General features: G+C 39.7%; 1 protein-coding gene across 4 annotated transcripts in view; it reads right to left on the reverse strand.

Moving 5' to 3' along the window:
* The window catches only part of LOC145765149 (DNA polymerase kappa-like), a 98,891-nt gene that overhangs the window by 7,326 nt on the left and 70,092 nt on the right, over window positions 1–21,473 (reverse strand). For all 4 annotated transcript variants that reach the window (XM_082576920.1, XM_082576923.1, XM_082576922.1 and 1 more), the window contains one exon: window positions 20,890–21,028. In XM_082576920.1, the coding sequence (XP_082433046.1) occupies window positions 20,890–21,028 (139 nt within the window). The remainder of the gene's footprint in view (window positions 1–20,889; window positions 21,029–21,473) is intronic.

Genomic DNA, 21,473 nt, shown 5'->3' on the forward strand with positions numbered 1-21,473 from the left:
AAACATTGGTTCATAATTCAGATTGTAATGGTTATGAATTTTTAACACAAACTTGGGTATAAAGACGAAATCGGTTAATCGAATCACCTATTTGCCAGACGCTGTGATACGATTATACGATTGATTCGTTTAACCAATTTACTAACAAAAAGGTTTATTGTAAATGGGCGTAATTGTTGGGAAGATGTCTGTGCTGACTAGGCTGCAACGCACATTACAACTGATGCTTCCTACAACTGTTTACAATTTTGGTTTAACTTTAAAGAGTTTACTAGTTCTGTGTTACATAACACTATGCTGTATGTTCCAGCCAGCAAAACTGGTCCTTTTTACATTGATTTGTCATCTGCAGACGTTGAAACAATGTAATAAAGACCAGCTTTGCTGACTTGGCTGAGCAGGTATGATCAAAGCATTTTTCTGCAAACTGCGGCGATCGGACTTCTTTTAATCTCACCGATCTCTGTGACGTTACAAAGCGAACTTTGACGTTTTTGATTCAAGCGTGCTATTTTTAGCTCGTACCAGCTGTGTAGTTTTGAGTATGGAATGTGGCCTACGAAAATAGTGGTATGGTAGAAAAACACGGCTCACACTCATTGTTTTGAAATCGTAAAGTTTTTTTTTCAAGTCTTTTGCGCTGTCTGGTAAAATAATTAATTTGCAATGTTCTTCAACTGAACGAAACTGCACAAATGAAATTATGCACTGCATTTCACAACAGTAGGCTACTTTTTTCAGCAATTTAAAAAAAATTCTCCAAAGTTTTCTGGTAAAAACTTTTGGACATGCTTTCCAACACTTTCCTCTCAAGCCGAAATAATTTGTCCATGTCCATTCCTTGGAAGGCCAGTCGCGAACGGATGACATCAAAAGCATTTAAACTTCTTTAGTGTGATTATTCCTTTTGTGTGCTCTTCTGTTTTAATGAAGCCCAGCTGTGCGAAAATTGATTCCTTGTAGTGCGATGTCTAGCACGTAAGATTATGGCCTGGGATGACAGACACTTGTCTTTGTTTTGATCGCATGCGTCTGTCTCACCTTTGCTTCATTTCGCCTTTGAACATTGCAGACAATAATGCGAAGCAAAAAAGAAACATTCTCTTTTCGCTAACAGGTATAATTATACGATTAAATGAATGAAGTATGCAAACTAGAATCAAATCCTGATGCTTTTATCCGACTTATTCTTTTAAGCGATATGCGCTTAAGCGATGTTTTTACTTAACATCAGATTGGATTTGGTTTGGGATTTCAGGTTTTGATTCAAATAAACGATTGATACGTTTAAGCAGTATACTATTAACCGATTTCGTCTGTATCGGAATCTTGCAAAAATTCCTTGCTTTGAAAAACAAACGTCCAATGAGCCCAAAATACAACAATATCATCACCTGTTCAAAAAAATGAAAATATCTTAGATGGCTTTTGTTTACAATTTCCGTTTTTGACAGGTGATGATATTGTTGTATTTTGGGCTCCTCGTCGCTTGTTTTTTAAATCAAGCTTTGAAAATATCTTAATAAATGGTTTTAGCTTCCAAAGCTCACAATAACGTCTATTTATCAAAACTTGGTGGGTTAATTCATTAACAGGTTGATTGCAAATTCCACTTAACGCCCTTTGAGTACTTCTAGGAAGACATGGTGGTGAAGGAACTAAACTCAAAGGGACACAGGTAAACACAGACGGTGGATACAAAGGTCCTACTTTTTCATACTTGATTGTGGGTGGATAGTTTTCTGGCCAATGGCGTTCACAAACGACAATGTGTTTTGAATCGACAATAAGCTATTATCTCTTGAGAGTTATCATGTTCCGGTTAGCATTTAGGCAGTTTCAATACTGCAACTGTGTTTTTTTTCACTCTAATTTCTATTGCAATAAAAGACACAGCATTTCCTAATCATGTTTATAATACAGACGAAATCGGTTAATAGTATACTGTTTAAACGTATCAATCGTTAACTTGAATCAAACCTGAAATCCCAAACCAAATCCAATCTAATCTAATGTTAAGTAACAACATCGGTTAAGCGTATACCCCTTAAAAGAATAAGTTGGATAATAGTATCACGATTTGCTTCTCGTTTGCATACTTCATTCATTTAATCGTATAATTGTACCCTTAAGCGAAAAGAGAATGTCTTTTTTTTGCTTTGCATAATTGTCTGCAATGTTCAAAGGTGAAATGAAGCAAAGGTGAGACAGACGCATGCGATCAAAACAAAGACAAGTGTCTGTAATCCTAGGCCATAATCTTACGTGCTAGACATAGCACTGCAAACAACCAATTTTCGCACAGCTGGGCTTCGTTAAAACAGAAGAGCAGACAAAACGAATAATCACACTACCCAATAAAGAAGTTTAAATGCTTTTGATGTCATCCGTTCGCGACTGGCCTTCCAAAGAATGGATGCAGACAAATTATTTCGGCTTGAGAGGGAAATGTTTGAAAGCATGTCCAAAAGTTTAAACCAGAAAACTTTGGGGGATTTTTTCAAAATTGCTGAATAAAAGTAGCCTACTGTTGTGAAATGTAGTGTGTAATTTCATTTGTGCAGTTTCGTTCAATTGAAGAACATTGCAAACTAATTATTTTACCAGACAGCGCAAAAGACTTAAATAAAAAACTTTTGCGATTTCAAAACAAACAGTGAGTGTGAGCCGTGTTTTTCTATTATGCCTCTATTTTCGTAGGCCACGTTCCATACTCAAAACTACACAGCAGGTACGAAGCTAAAAATAGCACACTTGAATCAAAAACTTCAACTGCAAAGCTTGCGTTGTGACCAGGGTTGTCGGTATTTTACCCAACCCAAAAAAACCCGGGTGGGTTTCTTTAACACTTTAGCTGCCAGCGTTTTGAAAAAGTGAGAATAGTTCTCCTCTTTCTCTGGTTGCCATGGTAATGAAAAAATGGGTTGCCAAACTATTGAAACGCACTTTGAAATTTTGGAGCAAATCGGTGTTGCAATTGATCGTCGAAATGACCATTGCATTTACAAGCGCGCCAGTCAGCAAAACAGTTTTTTTTTTGCATTGAATCAACCTGTTCAGACGTGAAATCAATGTAAAGAAAAACGATAGGCCGAGTGATTCAACGTATTCAAACATTGAATCAATGTAAATACGAACTGTTAGGCTAATTCGGTTCTTTGAACAAATCGAATGGCTTTTGTAAATATTTCTCAGTTGCAACTTATACCTGGTTAGCAAAAGTTCCTTTTTTACACGATTTCAACGTCTGGCGACGATGAAACGATGTAAAAATGACAATTTTTGCTGGCCGGTAGCTAGGCTACTGTACCGTACCGAAGTTTAACTTAATCAACTAGGCGATTGCAAACATATTTCCTTTCAATGAAACCTATAGGCTACCACGTTTGGTTTGCCTTTACATTACATTCAAAAGTTTTGTTGACATCATACCATAGTCATAGCATATATTCATAAGAAAATGCTTGCTTGGATTTTTTTAGCGACTAGGGTTAGATAGCCTACAGGACTTCTAGCTAGTACCAGTAAGCAGTCTAGTCTAGTGACTCTAAATGAATAGGTAAATTAGTCTAAACCTTAAAAAATAATAGAATATTTCAATTACCTTGCTGCATAAAAAGTAAGCTCTTTTACATGACCTATGTGCATTGATCAATATACTAGTAGCCTGGCATCATGATCCCAGTCTAACAATTTCTAGACCTCGAAGTCATTGCTGTATTTCGAGCTTTGTTCACACAGATTGGTGTTTTGACTTTTATTTAATTTTAAGAATTTGGCGGGGAAATAGGTTAAAAATCGTTTTTTTTGGTTTAAAATTAAAGCAACCTGTCAGGCCCCCAGACTGGCAACACATTAGGATTTTTGGGGCATTGTGACGTCATGTGACGTTAAATTACATCACAATTGCACGAGCTAACTCGTTTCCAGCAGCAGAACTGCACAGCAGGTACGAAGCTAAAAATAGCACACTTGAATCAAAAACTTCAACTGCAAAGCTTGCGTTGTGACCAGGGTTGTCGGTATTTTACCCAACCCAAAAAAACCCGGGTGGGTTTCTTTAAAAAAAAACAGTTAAAAAAACCCAAAATAAAGATAAAAAAAGCCAGAGCATCATATTTGTCCATTTTTATCAGAAAATTGAAAAAATGAACTAAAGTACTACAAGGTACTTAAAACAAACTTCAAATTAGGACTTAAGGATGTGATTGTGAAGGAAATTCCCAAGGATAAATTGAAAACACAGTGGATATTTCTGTACACAAAAACAAGTAATGCCACTTTGCACTACACTAAAACTCATTTATGCAAGAAGGCCTCATAGTTAAACAGCCTTAGTGCATTATTTTATTGAGTTATGCCAGCATGTACTATGAGTGAGAGGCACTTCATTGGTAAAAAGTAGACTAGTATTTTAGGTGAAATAAGTGGTGGGATGGCGCAACGGATAAGGCGTTGACTTTCCAATTATGCAAACCTGGTTTGACTCCCGGCTTCAGCTGGTTGTTGAAAAACACTGCTCACCTCTACCCAGGGTGTAATAAATTGGGTGGGCGTAGTTGCTGAAGGAAAGGTGGCCGAGAGAAAGGAACTGGCCACCCTACTCTCCTTAGTGCCGAAGGCTTAGTACAATGAGAACCTTATCTTCTCATTCCCCAAAGCTCAGTATCTGAGTATGGGACCTTTACCTTTACTATGAGTGCGAGGCACTTCATTGGTAAAAAGTAGTATTTGAGGTGAAATAAGCATGAATCTACCTTTTTTTCATCTTTTTTAAATAAAACCCAATAAAACCCGGGTTTTTCTCAGCCCTGGTTGTGACAGCATAGAGATTGGTGAGATGAAAAGAAGTCCGATTGCCGCAGTTTGCAGAAAAATGCTTTGATCGTACAATCGTACATGCTATCCCAGTCAGCAAAGCTGGTCTTTTTTACATTGATTCAACGTCTGCATTCTGCAGACGATAAATAAAATTGCTTGCATTTAGAAACGATTAAAAAAAATACAGAATTTGAAATGCCAAAACAAATCAAAGTAGGCTGTTTATGTTTCAAATATCAGTCTATCTCATCCTTACGTTAACATAAGACACCGATAAATCACTTTCCTACCAAGTTTAGTGGTCTAACTTAGATACCAGTATTTGTTGAAGTAAAATAATTCCTGACTGCCTTGAACTAAACGCACAGCAAAATGGCAGAACCTACAGAGAAATTTCATCCAAGACAATGATACTATGACGTCACTATCTGCCCCAAATTTTAACAATGTTATCGCTGTGCGTTGTCTCGGCCTCTATGTAGTAGGTCATGATCAGTATTTATCAATGGCACAACTTGAATTTTTATTGTGAGGGATAATGATGCACCCCATTGCACAGTAGGGTGGAGTGAATTTCACTTAATGTTTTGGATTTTGACTTAAGGTGTTGTAATGTTGTCTTTGGGCCTAAAAAACAACCCCGAACATAATTTTGGTTCTCCTACCCCTAAATTGACCCTCCTACCTGAGGTCAAAGGTCACACGAGGTCAAAAATTTCAGAATGGCCTGTTTCAGCGAGTCCGATTCGGTGAGTTTCCTATTCGGCGAGAGCCTTTTTCGGCGAGTGCCCTATTCAGCGAGTTTTTGAAATTTTTTAAAGGAAATTATAGGGTACCGTAGCTTAATTACACTTGCCGTTTTTACATCGTTTTAACGTCGCTAAACGTTGAAATCGTGCAGAAAGGAATAAAAATAAAATGTTTGAACTATTAAATCAAATTTCGTCATGTCAGTTCAGTTATTTTTATTTTTGACCATCATATCAAAAACAATCACGTCAACATAGCGAAGGTGTAGAAAAAGGTAGAAGCGACAAAACGCGAACGTTAAAACGTGCCTGTGACCGAAGTAAGTTATTGAGTTGAAAGAGATTTGGCACGGTCGCATCACCTTCAGAAAAATTGAAGATATGAAGGAAAAATAAAACAACGAAAATGTTACAAAAAAAAATCATGCTTATGTCTATAAGTTAGTACTTTTGAATAGTTAAATAAAATGATTAGTTTGGATCAACAAATGTGTGACCTACAGCTTAGATTGAAAGGAAATTATCGGGTACCGTAGCCTAGTTATCCCGACCAGCAAAAATTTGTTCAAAAAACCCAGTTAGCCTAACAGTTTATTTTTACATTGTAGTAACAGAATGAAAAGGCTAACCAAATGTGTGGTAGACCTCCCCAATCCCCGGACTTTCTTTTGTTTTCTTCTATATTGTGACTTTTCTGCATGGGTTTTCAATGCTGATTTCAAAAATATGCATAGAATTTTTTTTCAATCAACGTCTTGGAAGTTATTCGCCGTTGCTTAGCAACAACTTTCCATAAAAATTACAAAAATCCCCTTTAAAACCTCTTTTAACCTAGTATGCTGATATCTAAATTATCTGAAAACACTTCTTCAGCTGAAGAATTAAAAAAAAAGTATTAAAATTGGACAATCGGTACCAAAGTTATGACCGTTTAAGTACCCAGATTACAAAGTCACGCATGACTGATTTTTGTTAATTTATTGCCAAATGATACTAGAAAATTGATGAAAGTTGATGTCAAGGAGTTTTTCGGGGTAAGGAGTTCAAAAATTATATTAAAAAGTGTCTCAGAGCAACAGAAAAAAAGTTATTAAAAAATTGATACGAACAGTCATGCATGAATCATTTTGTCGCAGTCGCTTCATTCCTGCAACGAGATGTATTCCTTAGGCACCACAAACGTTAAATGCCTGGAATCATATACAGTATAACGTGAAACCGATCATCTCAATGTAGCTAACATCTGGGTATCCATTGCACTTGATGTTAGAATACACGCTTCATTGCTAAGAAAGAGCTCTGATCAAGTGCAAGATGGTCACGGTTCGCCACAATTTCAATAGCATCTCTCACCCAGCATAATGTAGTCTATGTATCTAAATCATGTGGCAAAAAATGGATTAAGTCAGCTGAACTTAACGATAACCTTCTGTAATGCATTTCAGGTTTCACTATTGATCAGTTAGCATTTTCTACTTGTATATTGTATGATTATAAACGTATTGTATACACTTCTGTCTAATATTCTGTGTGTATTCATTTATCCATCATGGAGCTGAAGAAGAGTAAAATGAACAATGGTGGTTTGCTTGGTAATTTTCAGACTTTAAAAATTTTTAAGGAAGGACAATTTGGACCAACTACTGGAGATGTTCTTCAGAAATACATATATCATCTTCAATTAAATTCTCGTAACCACCAGAGTGGGAAGCTTGCAGCTTGGGATACAACAGTATGTCTAGCAAAAGTATGGCAGCCTGCTTGCATTTCACTGATGACAAAACAAAAATATCCAAAACAAAATTATTCGTTTGGTTGATGAATACAAGAAATACAAACATGCCAAAAAGGAATCTGCTGCCTTAATTAAATTTCGAGAAACACTGACAACACGGTTTATGATATCTGCTAAGAATGCCGAAAATCTTATTAACAAAAACATTGCTACCAGAAGATAAGGCAGAAGATATTCAGTTTCTTAAATTACTTGAAACAAACCAACCAGCATCTTTTGGACCCCTTGATAGAAAGAGGTTGAAACGCTTCACGAATTATGCATTGAAGAATCGAATAAAGGTAATAAAGTATGATGAATGTTTGTTCCCAGTATGCTTAACAGCCTAATGATTTTTAAAGTAACATACCTATTAATTTTTGATACGGATGCATAAACAAGACACTTTTTACAGATAAATGCAGATTCTCAGCCATCTACCTCAGGACTTAATTTACTCTCCTCGTCATCAGAAGAAACAGAATCTAATATTGATGAAGAATTCATACATACTGCTGCTACCACTACTCATAACAAAACTATAAGAACTAATTTTGTTTTAAATCTTAATAGAGATGACTGGATAAAAAACTGATACCACATGCTGACAGAGGGATCCGTATCAAAAATTAATAGGTATGTTACTTTAAAAATCATTAGGCTGTTAAGCATACTGGGAACAAACATACATCATACTTTATTACCTTTATTCGATTCTTCAATGCATAATTCGTGAAGCGTTTCAACCTCTTTCTATCAAGGGGTCCAAGAGATGCTGGTTGGGTTGTTTCAAGTAATTTAAGAAACTGAATATCTTCTGCCTTATCTTCTGGTAGCAATGTTTTGTTTTTGTTAATAAGATTTTCGGCATTCTTAGCAGATATCATAAATCGTGTTGTCAGTGTTTCTCGAAATTTAATTAAGGCAGCAGATTCCTTTTTGTCATGTTTGTATTTCTTGTATTCATCAACCAAACGAATAATTTTGTTTTGGATATTTTTGTTTTGTCATCAGTGGAATGCAAGCAGGCTGCCATACTTTTGCTAGACATACTGTTGTATCCCAAGCTGCGAGCTTCCCACTCTGGTGGTTACGAGGATTTAATTGAAGATGATATATGTATTTCTGAAGAACATCTCCAGTAGTTGGTCCAAATTGTCCTTCCTTAAAATGTTTTAAAGTCTGAAAATTACCAAGCAAACCACCATTGTTCATTTTACTCTTCCTCAGCTCCATGATGGATAAATGAATACACACGGAATATTAGACAGAAGTGTATACAATACGTTTATAATCATACAAGATACAAGTAGAAAATGCTAACTGATCAATAGTGAAACCTGAAATGCATTACAGAAGGTTATCGTTAAGTTCAGCTGACTTAATCCATTTTTTGCCACATGATTTAGATACATAGACTACATTATGCTGGGTGAGAGATGCTATTGAAATTGTGGCGAACCGTGACCATCTTGCACTTGATCAGAGCTCTTTCCGAGCAATGAAGCGTGTATTCTAACATCAAGTGTAATGGGTACCCAGATGTTAACTACATTGAGATGATCGGTTTCACGTTATACTGTATATGACTCTAGGCATTTAACGTTTGTGGTGCCTAAGGAATACATCTCGTTGCAGGAATGAAGCGACTGCGACAAAATGATTCATGCATGACTGTTCGTATCAATTTTTTAATAACTTTTTTTCTGTTGCTCTGAGACACTTTTTAATATAATTTTTGAACTCCTTACCCCCAAAAACCCCTTGACAGCAACTTTCACCATTTTTCTAGTATGATTTGGCAATAAATTAACAAAAATCAGTCATGCGTGACTTTGTAATCTGGGTACTTAAACGGTCATAACTCTGGTACCGATTGTCCAATTTTAATATTTTTTTTTTTAATTCTTCAGCTAAAGAAGTGCTTTTAGATAATTTAGATATCAGCATACTAGGTTAAAAGGAAAGGGGTTTTAAAGGGGATTTTTGTAATTTTTATGGAAAGTTGTTGCTAAGCAACGGCGAATAACTTCCAAGACGTTGATCGAAAAAAATTTTTATGCATATTTTTGAAATCAGCATTGAAAACCCATGCAGAAAAGTCACAATATAGAAGAAAACAAAAGAAAGTCCGGGGATTGGGGAGGTCTAATTGTGTGGCCTATCGTTTTAACGTCGCTAAACGTTGAAATCGTGTAGAAAAGGGTGCTTTTGCTGAGTAGGATACTTCGAAACTGAGAAACATTCACAGAAGCCCTACGATACGTTGCATTTTTAAGATAATGTATTCAGACGTTGAATCAATGTACAAATGAAATGTTATGCTAAATGGGTTCTTGGAACAAATCGTAGGGCTTCTGTGAATGTTTCTCAGTTTCAAAGTATCCTAGTCAGCAAAAGCTCCCTTTTCTACACGATTTCAACGTTTAGCGACGTTGACATGATAGGCCACACATTTGTTTAGCCTTTTCATTCTGTTACTACAATGTAAAAATGAACTGTGTTCTTGGAACAAATTTTTGCTGGTCGGGATAACTAGGCTACGGTACCCGATAATTTCCTTTCAATCCAAGCTGTAGGCCACACATTTGTTGATCCAAACTAATCATTTTAAAAACCATAGACAGACAATCGATAACAACTTAATAACATTGAATTGCATAATCATTTTAACTATTCAAAAGTACTAACTTATAGACATAAACATGATTTTTTTTTGTAACATTTTTGTTGTTTTATTTTTCCTTCATATCTTTAATTTTTCTGAAAAAGTTGCAACCGAGCCAAATCTCTTTCAACTCAATAACTTACTTCGGTCACAAGCACGTTTTAACGTTCGCGTTTTGTCGCTTCTACCTTTTTCTACACCTTTGCTATGTTGACGTGTATTGTTTTTGATAACATGCTCAAAAAGAAAAACAACTGAACTGACATGACGAATTCAAGCACATTTTAACGTTCGCGTTTTGTCGCTTCTACCTTTGCTATGTTGATGTGTATTGTTTTTCATATGATGGTCAGAAATAAAAACAACTGAACTGACATGACGAATTTTAATTTAATAGTTTAAACATTTTATTTTTATTCCTTTCTGCACGATTTCAATGTTTAGCGACGTTAAAACGATGTAAAAACGGCAATTATAATTAGGCTACGGTACCCGATAATTTCCTTTCAAAAATTTCAAAAACTCGCCGAATAGGGCACTCGCCGAAAAGGGCTCACGCCGAATAGGGAACTCGCCGAATAGTAGCAGACCCCAAAATTGCTGTATCTCCACTTCTACTGGTGCTAGAAATCTGTTTAATGGCTTAACCGTATTAAGACTGGGCTCTGAAGGGATTCCCTGAGTTGGGGGGGGGGCATAAAATGCCCACCATTTTTGAACGTTTATTACGCCTTTGATATGCATGCTGTCAGTTAGATATTTTACCAAGTGAAAGAAAATTTATCTGACTTTCCAACAAATTCAAACTTGTCTTCGAATCATGTGTATATCTATAGCTATAATAGATTTATTAGACAGGCATCAAATCGCCAAAGTTGGATGTAAATTATAATAAAGAAACAAGGCTTTATCTGGATCTGCGTGACAATGGTGTAACTTTATCATTGCTGTTGTTTTCCGACAAAGAAAAATAAATTGAATTGAATTGAACTATCAAATGCAAATGAAATCAAAATACGTTGATTCTATTCAATACCGTATTACAGCGAGCGAGTTATATCGATTGAACATCAGCATTACATCAAAATCATTGAACAATAACCACGGTTTGTTTTGTAGTTGCATGATACAAGCTAATAGAGTCGGTTTACAATGTTCTTCTCCCCGTACTGTTACCTTGCCGCAGTGGGGAGGCTTGAGTATCTCAAGGATCCTGTGGGCTATACCGAAGGGGGCTGGTAGCCCCTGGCAGGTTTAACCATGTCGGGCAGGTTAGAGGTGAGAGGCCAGACAAAAGACAGTACAACAGCCGGGCAGACGGAGCCCGTCAGCCTTGGACGGCAGTTCGTCTCGGGGAAGGCAAACCCTGATTCAAAAACCTCCGCTGTCTTGCGGCTATATCCAGTCCTGGAAAAGGCTACGGGAGACAACCCAGACAGACAATCCGGAGTGGAGTACGTGAGGCGGTCGACTGTCAAACTCTGACATCTTTCCGGCAACTCCTGCAGCCAAACCGTCGCCGAGTGTCACGCTTTGCATTCCCTTGGACCACGTCGGAGAGGCAGAGAGGAGGGTCCTGTTGTGTTTTTGGGCAGCGCAAGACCTCCATACAGACGCCCAGGCCAGCACTCTGGAGAGGTCACTCCAGTCGCCCTCATCCCTGGGTGCGAAAAACAAACCGGAGGACAGCAGTCTACGGGTTATAAGTCAAACAATGATGCGTAGCGACCGCCGCGTTGTGAAATCTTTTATTTGGCATCACAACACTCGACTAAATTAATTTTGATGGTTGTTCTCTCGCGCCAGTGTAAACCAGCTTATCCTTATGCATGGCTTGTGTACCGTAACCTCCGTTAGCTATATACTATATGCATTTCAGAGTGAAAAAAGAAACAAATCACGTTGTTACTCGATCTACACGCTGATACACAGCTCGTACAATTTGTCATATTTATGTTGATTCAACGTCTAGCAACGTAGAACTAATGCCAAACTTATCGAGTTTTCGAGCTGGGTATAAATTGCAACGGTTTGCCGATGTTTAGAACAATCCAATTAGCGAAATCAGGAATTGTTTATTTACCACGTTTCTGCAGAAACAGACGCAAAACAAAAACGTAGTGCGAAAATATAAAGTTACAGACTTTTCGCATTCTATACCCACGAGTTACGTCATTTTACATCGGTTCAACAATGATGATAATAAATCAAAGCTGAAACAGCAGTGTGCTGTTCTAACGCTTATCTTTTGAAACATAACAATAAGCGACGTCCACTTGTGCAGTCATTGGAGGCAGCCAAGTTTACAATAAATCAAACTCGTCTAACGTTGATTCGATATAAGAATCCTATAGTATAGGCGATCGTGTGCAAGCATTCTCTCATCGCAAACTTGTCGATTATTAAATCGATTCAACAGCTGATGATATTGAATCGATGAAAACATGGCACTTGCTGCCATCAGGCTTGTACGAGGTTAGAGATATATCATTCATAGCATTATATACCATTCCCCAATAAGTAAAGTGATGCACTTGACTTGTATTAGACAACTTATCTAGTTCGAAATTCCTTCATATACATATGCGAATTCATTTTTAAAATACATTTCATCAACATATTGTTATTTTTTTCTGTCGATATCTGCTTCATTTCGCCAATTTCACATTAGAGGGACATCTAAAGACTGAAAACTGATAGACAAAGCAACCAAACTTTGAAGTAGGTTATTCCAAGAAGAATATATCCGTTGCGTAAAATAAATGGTTTTGTTTCAGTCACAGACAGAAGTAACTGTATGCAATTTACACCAGACGCACGACGGGGGGGAAGAACAAGCACCTTCTCGTGGTCCCTCCCGTCAGTACCATATCTTTGAGGAAAGAAATGCGAAACGAAGCTTGTCACACTCGAGCAAACCAGGCCCAGGTTCAGCCCAGGGTGGATAGGGAAACGCCCTTGTCAGGGCGCGGCAGCTCCTCTGTCGAAAAGTACCGACGACCCACCGTACTGCAGCTGAACACCGAGGGCATCACGGCCAGCAAGCTCAGCATCATCGAGTATCTGGCCACAAAACATCAGGCCCTCGTTATTCTCCTCCAGGAGACCCACTGCACATCTGTGGATAAGTTGGTATTACCCAACTTCACACTCGCAGGCGCAACCATCAGCAGGAAACACGGCCTCGCCACGTTTGTCCATGAGCAACTGAGCTGGACGCCAATAGACCAGTCCAGTGCCCAGTCGGAGATAGAGTGGTTATGCATAGACATATCAGGCTATCACATCATCAATGTCTATAAGCCACCACCCTCACGCTTAACACCAACAGCCATCCCAGTGTTCCCCCAACCCAGCCTCTATGCTGGCGATTTTAATTGCCACCACGTTGATTGGGGCTACAACACCACCAACACCGACGGAGAAAGCCTGGCCTCATGGTCAGCCAATAACAACCTCACCCTACTGCACGATCCCAAGGGTGCAGCGAGCTTCTTCTCCGGACGCTGGAACACTGGTACAAACCCCGATCTGGCTTTCGCAAGTGATGACCCCGATAATTGCCAACCGGACAGACGTGTGCTAGAGAAGTTCCCCAGGTCCCAACATCGACCCTCGATTATCACGGCTCCAACGCTCATAATGCCTGTCCCGAGCAAGCCTGTTAATCGATGGAACTTCAGAATGGCTAACTGGGAGTACTATAGCCTCCTCACCAATGAAGCCACACAGTATCTCCCATCCCCTCACACCAACAACGTGGAAGAAGCCTACCAGGACTTTTGTGATGCAATAACATCAGCGGCAAAACAATCCATCCCCCGCGGCCGACGAAAGACCTACATACCGTGCTGGGATAAGGAGTGCGAAAGCCTCTACTCCGACTTCCTCCACGCCCCTCAGGGCAATGACACCAACAGCTCAGCCACAGCTCTGCTGGCAAGGCTGGACTTAAAGAGGAAGGAGCGCTGGACAGAAGCCGTTGAATCAATCGACTTCACGCACTCCAGCCGCATAGCATGGAGTACACTGAACAACCTAACTGGCAGATCACGTGCCTCTCGTCAACAATGTCCCGTTTCAGCAAACTCCATCGCCTCACAACTTGTGGAGAACGGGAAATACAAATCGAGAGACCGTGAATCTGATAGATCCGTCTTGCAAGAAATGACGGACCTCTGGAGGGTAACAACCCCAGACGGGGACAACATCTCGGGTGAGTTCACCCCGGAAGAATTTTCCGCCGCCCTCCAGCACATAAAGCCAGGTAAAGCCCCGGGCCCTGACCACCTATGCCCGGAGTTGATACTCCATGCTGCTGCCTCCTTAAAGTCCTGGTTAAAAGACTTCCTTTCCTGCTGTTTGCGCCACCTGAGAATTCCCAGAATCTGGAGAAGAGCCCTTGTGGTTGCAGTCCCTAAGCCGAAGAAGCCCCCAGGGGACCCGAAGAGTTACCGTCCAATCTCACTGCTCTGCATCCCCTTCAAGATCCTCGAGAGACTCATCTACGCCCGTGTCGAACCAATAATAGATCCGCAGCTCCCCCGTGAACAAGCTGGTTTCCGACACGGACGATCAACCGTAGATCAGGTCACACTTATGACCCAAGAAATTGAGGACAGCTTCTCGGCTAAGAAGAAGGCTGGCGCCGTGTTTGTTGATCTCACGGCTGCCTATGACACCGTATGGCATAGCGGCCTTACCTGCAAGTTACTCCGTCTGCTCCCTGACAGACACATGGTCCATATGATGATGGAACTTGTGCAAAACCGCAGTTTTACCCTCACAACCGGTAGCGGTCGTCGAAGCAGACTACGCCGACTTAAAAACGGCGTCCCACAGGGCTCAGTCTTGGCTCCTCTCCTGTTCAACATATACACCTACGACTTGCCCCCCACCACCTCCAGGAAGTATGCTTACGCAGACGACCTGGCACTCCTGCACTCAGCAGGAAACTGGCAGTCAGTGGAGAGGAACCTCAGCCAAGACATGCAAACACTATCAGCATACCTCCAGAAATGGAAGCTACAGCTCAGCAAGCCAAAGACAGTGTCGGCGGCCTTCCACCTTAACAACCGGGAGGCACAGCGTGAGATAAACATCAAGATTGATGGGGAACGCCTGCCCTACTGTGCCGAACCTACATACCTCGGCATAACCCTGGACAGGTCACTCACGTACCGCCGGCACTTGAAGTCACTGCGCAAAAAACTATCTACACGCGTCGCACTTTTGAGGCGATTGGCGGGTTCCGGCTGGGGAGCTGGTGCTAAAACTCTTCGTACAGCTACCCTAGCCCTTGTTCATTCCACCGCTGAGTACTGCGCGCCGGTCTGGTGTCGTAGTTCTCACACCCATCAGATTGATACCGCCATTAACGACGCACTGCGTACTGTGACTGGATGCCTGCGTCCCACTCCAACGGACTGCCTACCCATCCTAGCAGGCATCCAACCCGCTGAGCTACGCCGTAAAGGAGCCACGATTTCTCTCGCTCGCCGCGCTTTGGACCCCGATCATCTCCTCCATGCAACACTCAAGAGACCACCACCTATAAAGCAGCGCTTGAAATCAAGACGCCCCTTTGTGCCTGCCGCACAACAACTCCTTAAGCACGCAGAAGAACTTAGTTTAAGTGCGGCACACTGGACGAACCACATGTGGAACACGGAGTGGCAAAATCACACCTCCACGCTCCGTGACTTCATACCCAACGCCGATCCCCGTCCACCAGGGATGTCCCTCGCAAGGCTTGCGTGGGTCAGGCTTAACCGCCTGCGAACTGGCGTCGGCCGCTTTCGTTCGGACATGCACAAATGGGGCCTGGCTCCTTCATCAGAATGCGAGTGTGGTGCCACGGAACAGACCGCAGACCATGTCATCCACCACTGCCTAACCCACCGGCCTCCACACGGTGCGCATGGTCTGAGAATCCTGGACGACGAGACTGCCGAGTGGCTGAAGATTTCCTGCCCTCCAATCTAGCCTGGAAAGATCGCTCATACGCCATCATCATCATCACCAGACGCAAATCATCATGCAGTGTCTTCTTCACAACTAATCAAATTACACGCGCGATAAACTCATTAGGCGACTCGGCTTGGCGCCTTTGAATAAACGATCGATGATCTGTCACTCTTTTTATAAAAGAAACCAACCAAGCGCAATCTGCTCTCACTCCAGGAGCAAATCAATGAAATATTTCAAGGTACAAGCTAAAAACAGTAGAATATCTCCCAAACTGAATCAGGTATAGCCACGAAACTTTAAATACGTTTAGCCAAGTAATATTTAGGAAAAGTCAAGAAATTTCAGCTTATTAGCACGTATGCCCATTAAAATACATTCGTTTGAAATTGGGGTGGGCACATTATGCCCAACCCCAGTCTTAATACGGTTAAACGATTCAGAAGACCCATATTTCTATCTGTTCTAAGAAAACTTTTTCTTCTATTGCTAGTAGAATTTGACTAAACAGCAAAAATATAGTTTTTGTGGTATTTTTGCTACAACATTATAGTTAACGAAGTTCAACAGCCAAAATAGTAGATTTCAGCAATTGGTTGGTTTGTTGTTTGAGAATAAGTGTATTGAACAATTTTCGGAGTGAGCTGAGAAGCCATTACGTATCAAAGTTTTTGATGCAATGTCTCTTGCTTGCTTCTAGAGAAATTGGTTGATTCGTTTGAGCATGCGAAAATAGTTGACAGCTACTTTATTTATTTTAGAGTTAAGCTTGACATCAAACCAACTTGGGAAGTAGACTTTTAAACAAATTCTACCAGAATTCTAAAATTTTGCTCGGCTTTGTTTGGGAAGTGTAGTATCTCAAAATGCGACATGCAAGTGTCAACCATCTTGCATGTGACAAGCCACCTACTTAAGTCATTCTCAAATTTTCCAGATATGACAGCCAAACAAATTTGGTATGCATTTAACTGATCGGAAATCAAACTTTCCATAACTTCTTTTGGCATTTGAGGAAATTCAATAGAAGATAATGGCTTAAACTTAACCCCATGCCAGTCAGACACTAAACCATTTAGGTCTTTGCCAATTGGGCCTGAAAACGAGTCGGAGTTTAAAGAGACTCCATCCAAGTGCTTAAAGACATGCCGGAGAGGTAGTTCGTTAGTATGCAGGACACAGATGACCTATTGAGAAGGTCTTTGCAGCAACTCTTCTAACGTGGCAATGCTGCAATGGTGTTTAACTGTCATAATTGCGTTCCATCTGAGCCTATAATTAACAAATTGTTCTGCAGGTCGGTATTTTCCAGTGCTTTGTGGATAGCTTTGTGATTCTCAAACAACAATCCAAGCAATTGCTGAAATTTACTGTTTTGGCTGTTGAAGTTCGTTAACTATAATGTTGTATATGCAAAAATACCACAAAAACTATATTTTTGCTGTTTAGTCAAATTCTACTAGCGATAGAAAAAGTTTTCTTAGAACAGATAGAGTAAAACAAGTAGAAGTGGAGATACAGCAATTTTGACCTCGCATGACCTTTGAGCTCAGGTAGGAGGGTCAATTTAGGGGTAGGAGAACCAAAATTATGTTTGGGGTTGTTTTTTAGGCCCAAAGACAACATTACAACACCTTAAATCAAAATTCAAAACATTAAGTGAAATTCACTCTACCCTATTGCACAGTAGTTTAGTAGGTGATTCCTGTGGTAGGCATGGAAAGGTTTTTGCCTATTTTGTCTGGCAATGGAAGAGCAGTAATGCATATTACTCAAGCTTCACATTTACTTCGAAATGAATAAACTTTTGTTTTTTTTTCTTATCAAGATGCTGCTTCATAGAGGCATTCAATAAAAGTAAAATTGAAGTGTTAGTGTTACTGCATCATGTTGACTTCGGAAGGTAGTATTACACAAGGGTAGGGTACGTAGGTAGGGTACGTACTAGGGTGCATCAGCTGCCCCATATTTTTGAAAAATACTAACATCGCATTTCTTCTATTGCCTAAACTGTTAGACTGGGTGAGAAAATCAGTGTGTGAAAATGCTATAAAGTTTCGTGAACATTTAGGTATGCCACATGGCCCTAATGTTATTGAACGGTAACTCTTGTGCAATTTAACCTCTTTTAACTCAAAAAGTCACGTTCTAGTTAACAACTCTGAATTTAGTGCCACTATAGTATGCGTGTACGGAACAATATTTCATAGCCTACTAATTGATATTTAGAATATCATAATGATTGGGTTCCGTCCTGTATAGCAGGGTAGAATGCAAAATCATGCAATGCACAAACATTCACGGTCTTGGGTAGCTAAATTAGGCTCTGAATAATCTGGTGTTCCAGTAAGCTTAGTTTAAGATTATATATGATCTTGGCCATCCAACGTGCCTTTAAAGCACCCGGCCTCATGAAATTGACTGGTTGATTTGGATCAAGGTAGCTCAAGCACAAATGAATAAATTCTTTATACATAGTTATCACGTTTAAACTTCTCCTGCGCTCTGCATAACCTGAGAACATCTTCTTTCAGCTGTAATACTAATACTTTCACTTCTTCATCAAAAGTAGATATGTTCAATCTAGCTAGTTTTCAGCCGAGCAATGTGGAATCATTCCCCAATTTTTGCGTAGTCTTACAAACAACATCACATGAGGGGATTTTGATGCCTCTATTTTTAGCTCATTGAAAACATGAGTGATCACCACTTCACCTATGTGGTGCCTGCATCCAGACCATAAAATCGGTTGATCCAACTGCTGCTGCAGGCTGATACATGCTGCCAATACATGTCCAGTGTTACTTGAAGTGGTAGCAAACACTAAATTTACAACGCACTTCGAAGTTTCGAACAGTTCCATTGTTTAATCAAATCAGCTGAAACTTTTGCAACTATTTCACCCGTTTTACGTCTGCTCCAGGTCCATAACTAGGGATGCTCAGAATTTTCATTTCCTTTGTAGTGCCAGCTGCTATCACTACTCGCTTCTCTTTCTCATTTATATAAGTTAGTTTGCATTACAGCTTCGAATCCCAATGGAGGGATAACAGTTTTGGTGGGTTCCATTTTTCTTTCACAGAACTTGCTATTTCTTTTCCCACCTTTCGTCTGGTGCGATCCGCTGAAGAATATGATGTCACTACCTTCGATGTGTCACCTCCAACTTCTTCTATAAAAACTTCAAATGCAACCTGCTGAGCTGGGATCATTTTCATGCGTGTCGCAAGAGGTACTAGCTTTTGGGACTGTAAAATATAATGAGGTATAAATGCCTGTGTACCTGCTACGTTTGTGACTTCGGCTAGCCTTTGTTTAATCGGACGAGGTACATGTATTTTCCCATTCACTATCGTATAAGACTGCTGTGCTGGTGTTTGCACTCATATCAGAAAGTGCTTTTTCATGACGTCGAGTCTCTTTCAGCCTCCTTACGTGTTTGGCAGCGCTGAACCAAATAAGCTTGTTTCTTATCACACGACCCAAAAGTGTGATAAGAGACAAGCTTATTCAGTTTGCTTATTCAGTCAAACAAGCTCTATCAGTTTGCATGGATTTTAGGAACTTTATGTCATCTTCATTTTTCATCAGTTTTTCAACATCTGTAGGCCACAGCCCACAGTCGAAAAGTCTTTGACAAACTCAAATTACTGGCTCCTAATTTCTTCATCACTAATGTTGAAACTGGTATCTACCATACATGAACCTATCCTATTTTGCACTATATAATATAACAACGAAAATCAGCGACTTTACCTTAGTACAGTTTATCTGAGCACCTAGCAATTTAATTGCACCCAGTTACTGGATCAGGGTTGCCAGATTAAAATTTGATGTTCTGCCAAACAGTGTCCAAAAATCTTCCAAACCGATTATGCTTAGTTTACCCCTAAGATAAGCTGAAATGAAACCCACTAAAATGAACTAATATGCTTTCCATTTTTAGATTTCATAGTTACTTTGTTAAAAGCAAATGATTACAACCGAAACATAACCACCATTTACTTCACAAACAACAAGATAGAACCACAATTTTGTCACAAATTCAATGGAATTCAACTATTCTTATGAGTTTTTATGAATCTGACAAACTTAAAAATTCTGCCACCTCAAAATTTTGCTGCCAAACAGCTTAAAATTTTGCTAAATTTCTCAAATTTTGCAATAAAATCTGCTACGTGGCAACCCTGTATGGCCTGTACTGGATCAATCTTTATGTTCTGTGTGGCATACCTAAACGTTGGAAGAATTAAATAATATTTTACCACACATTCTAATTCATATAGCCTAACAATTTAAACAATAGAAGAAATAAAAATTGCATGGTCGGGGCTCCTGATGCACCCTAGTACGTACAACAAGTAAACTTACCTGCTTTAAGTTAAGCAGAGAAGCTACAGATACTATTTTCTAAAATCTTTTGAAAAATGTTAAGGTTTGTTCCAACAACCCGCTTCATTCGAGGTGAAAAATTGTTGGTCTGCAATGGGGTGACACAAACTATTTTTCTCTTCTGTAGGGTACCGTCTTGTATGCCTTAAAAGGTTGAGAACTACTGATTAGAGTTTTCAGTTATGGAAAATAGGCCATTTGAACGATAGGATGTTGTGTGTAAAGAGAAGACCATGATCATGCAATGTGACACCTGCACTTTACACTCGCAGGAAGAATGCCGAGCAGAACCTCAAGCAGTGGCTCAGAACCAAAATGATAAACGCCAGTCACCAAGCAGTCGAGTCTAGAATCTCCAGGTAAGGCAAGTCTATGATGCTATTGAGAAAAATATATCTATCGTGGCTGATGGCGAAAGTCCACGGCACACTTTAATGTCATGGATACCAACAAAGTTATCACTTACACCTGCCATTTATTGAGATTCGCAGGACATTATGCCCGAAAATGACTGTTACCTCAAAATTAATGGTCTTTATCTTCAACGTCACTGTTTTCCCTTGAATGCTGTGATGAAGAGCATCTTCAGATAATGACTCACAAAGCTCTCGGAGTTTGGAACACAGTTCATCGAGGTTTGAAATCGACTGAAAGGTTCTACAGTGAAAAAAAAATGGATAAACTAATTAAAAAACACAGTACATCCAATTGCTATCTGAGCAAATTGGTGACAAGGTTAATTCGGATTGTTTTCGTTGCTGAACCAGTAGATTGCATCAAATTGTGAAAACACAACACCATGATTCACAAATTTCGGTATTGCATAAACAAAACAAATATATTGTCACATAGTGTTCAGGGTCTCAGGCTCATGCTATACTATGCAATCGTTAAAATCTTCCATCATGCAGAAAAGTATCAGCATGCATGGTACAATTGGTACATCGCCCAGTCTGGGTTTAAACCCGCCACGACAGGAAGTGCGATTATATGTATAATATTTAACATACAACAGCATATAATACATAGTCAATTGCACACAACATAAGGTGGTTTCAAACATTTGCTTGACAAGAAAGGATGCATTAGACAGATCGGCGTG

The sequence above is a fragment of the Aplidium turbinatum genome, chromosome 2 (assembly GCF_918807975.1).
Source record: "Aplidium turbinatum chromosome 2, kaAplTurb1.1, whole genome shotgun sequence".
Classification (NCBI taxonomy): Eukaryota; Metazoa; Chordata; class Ascidiacea; order Aplousobranchia; family Polyclinidae; genus Aplidium; species Aplidium turbinatum.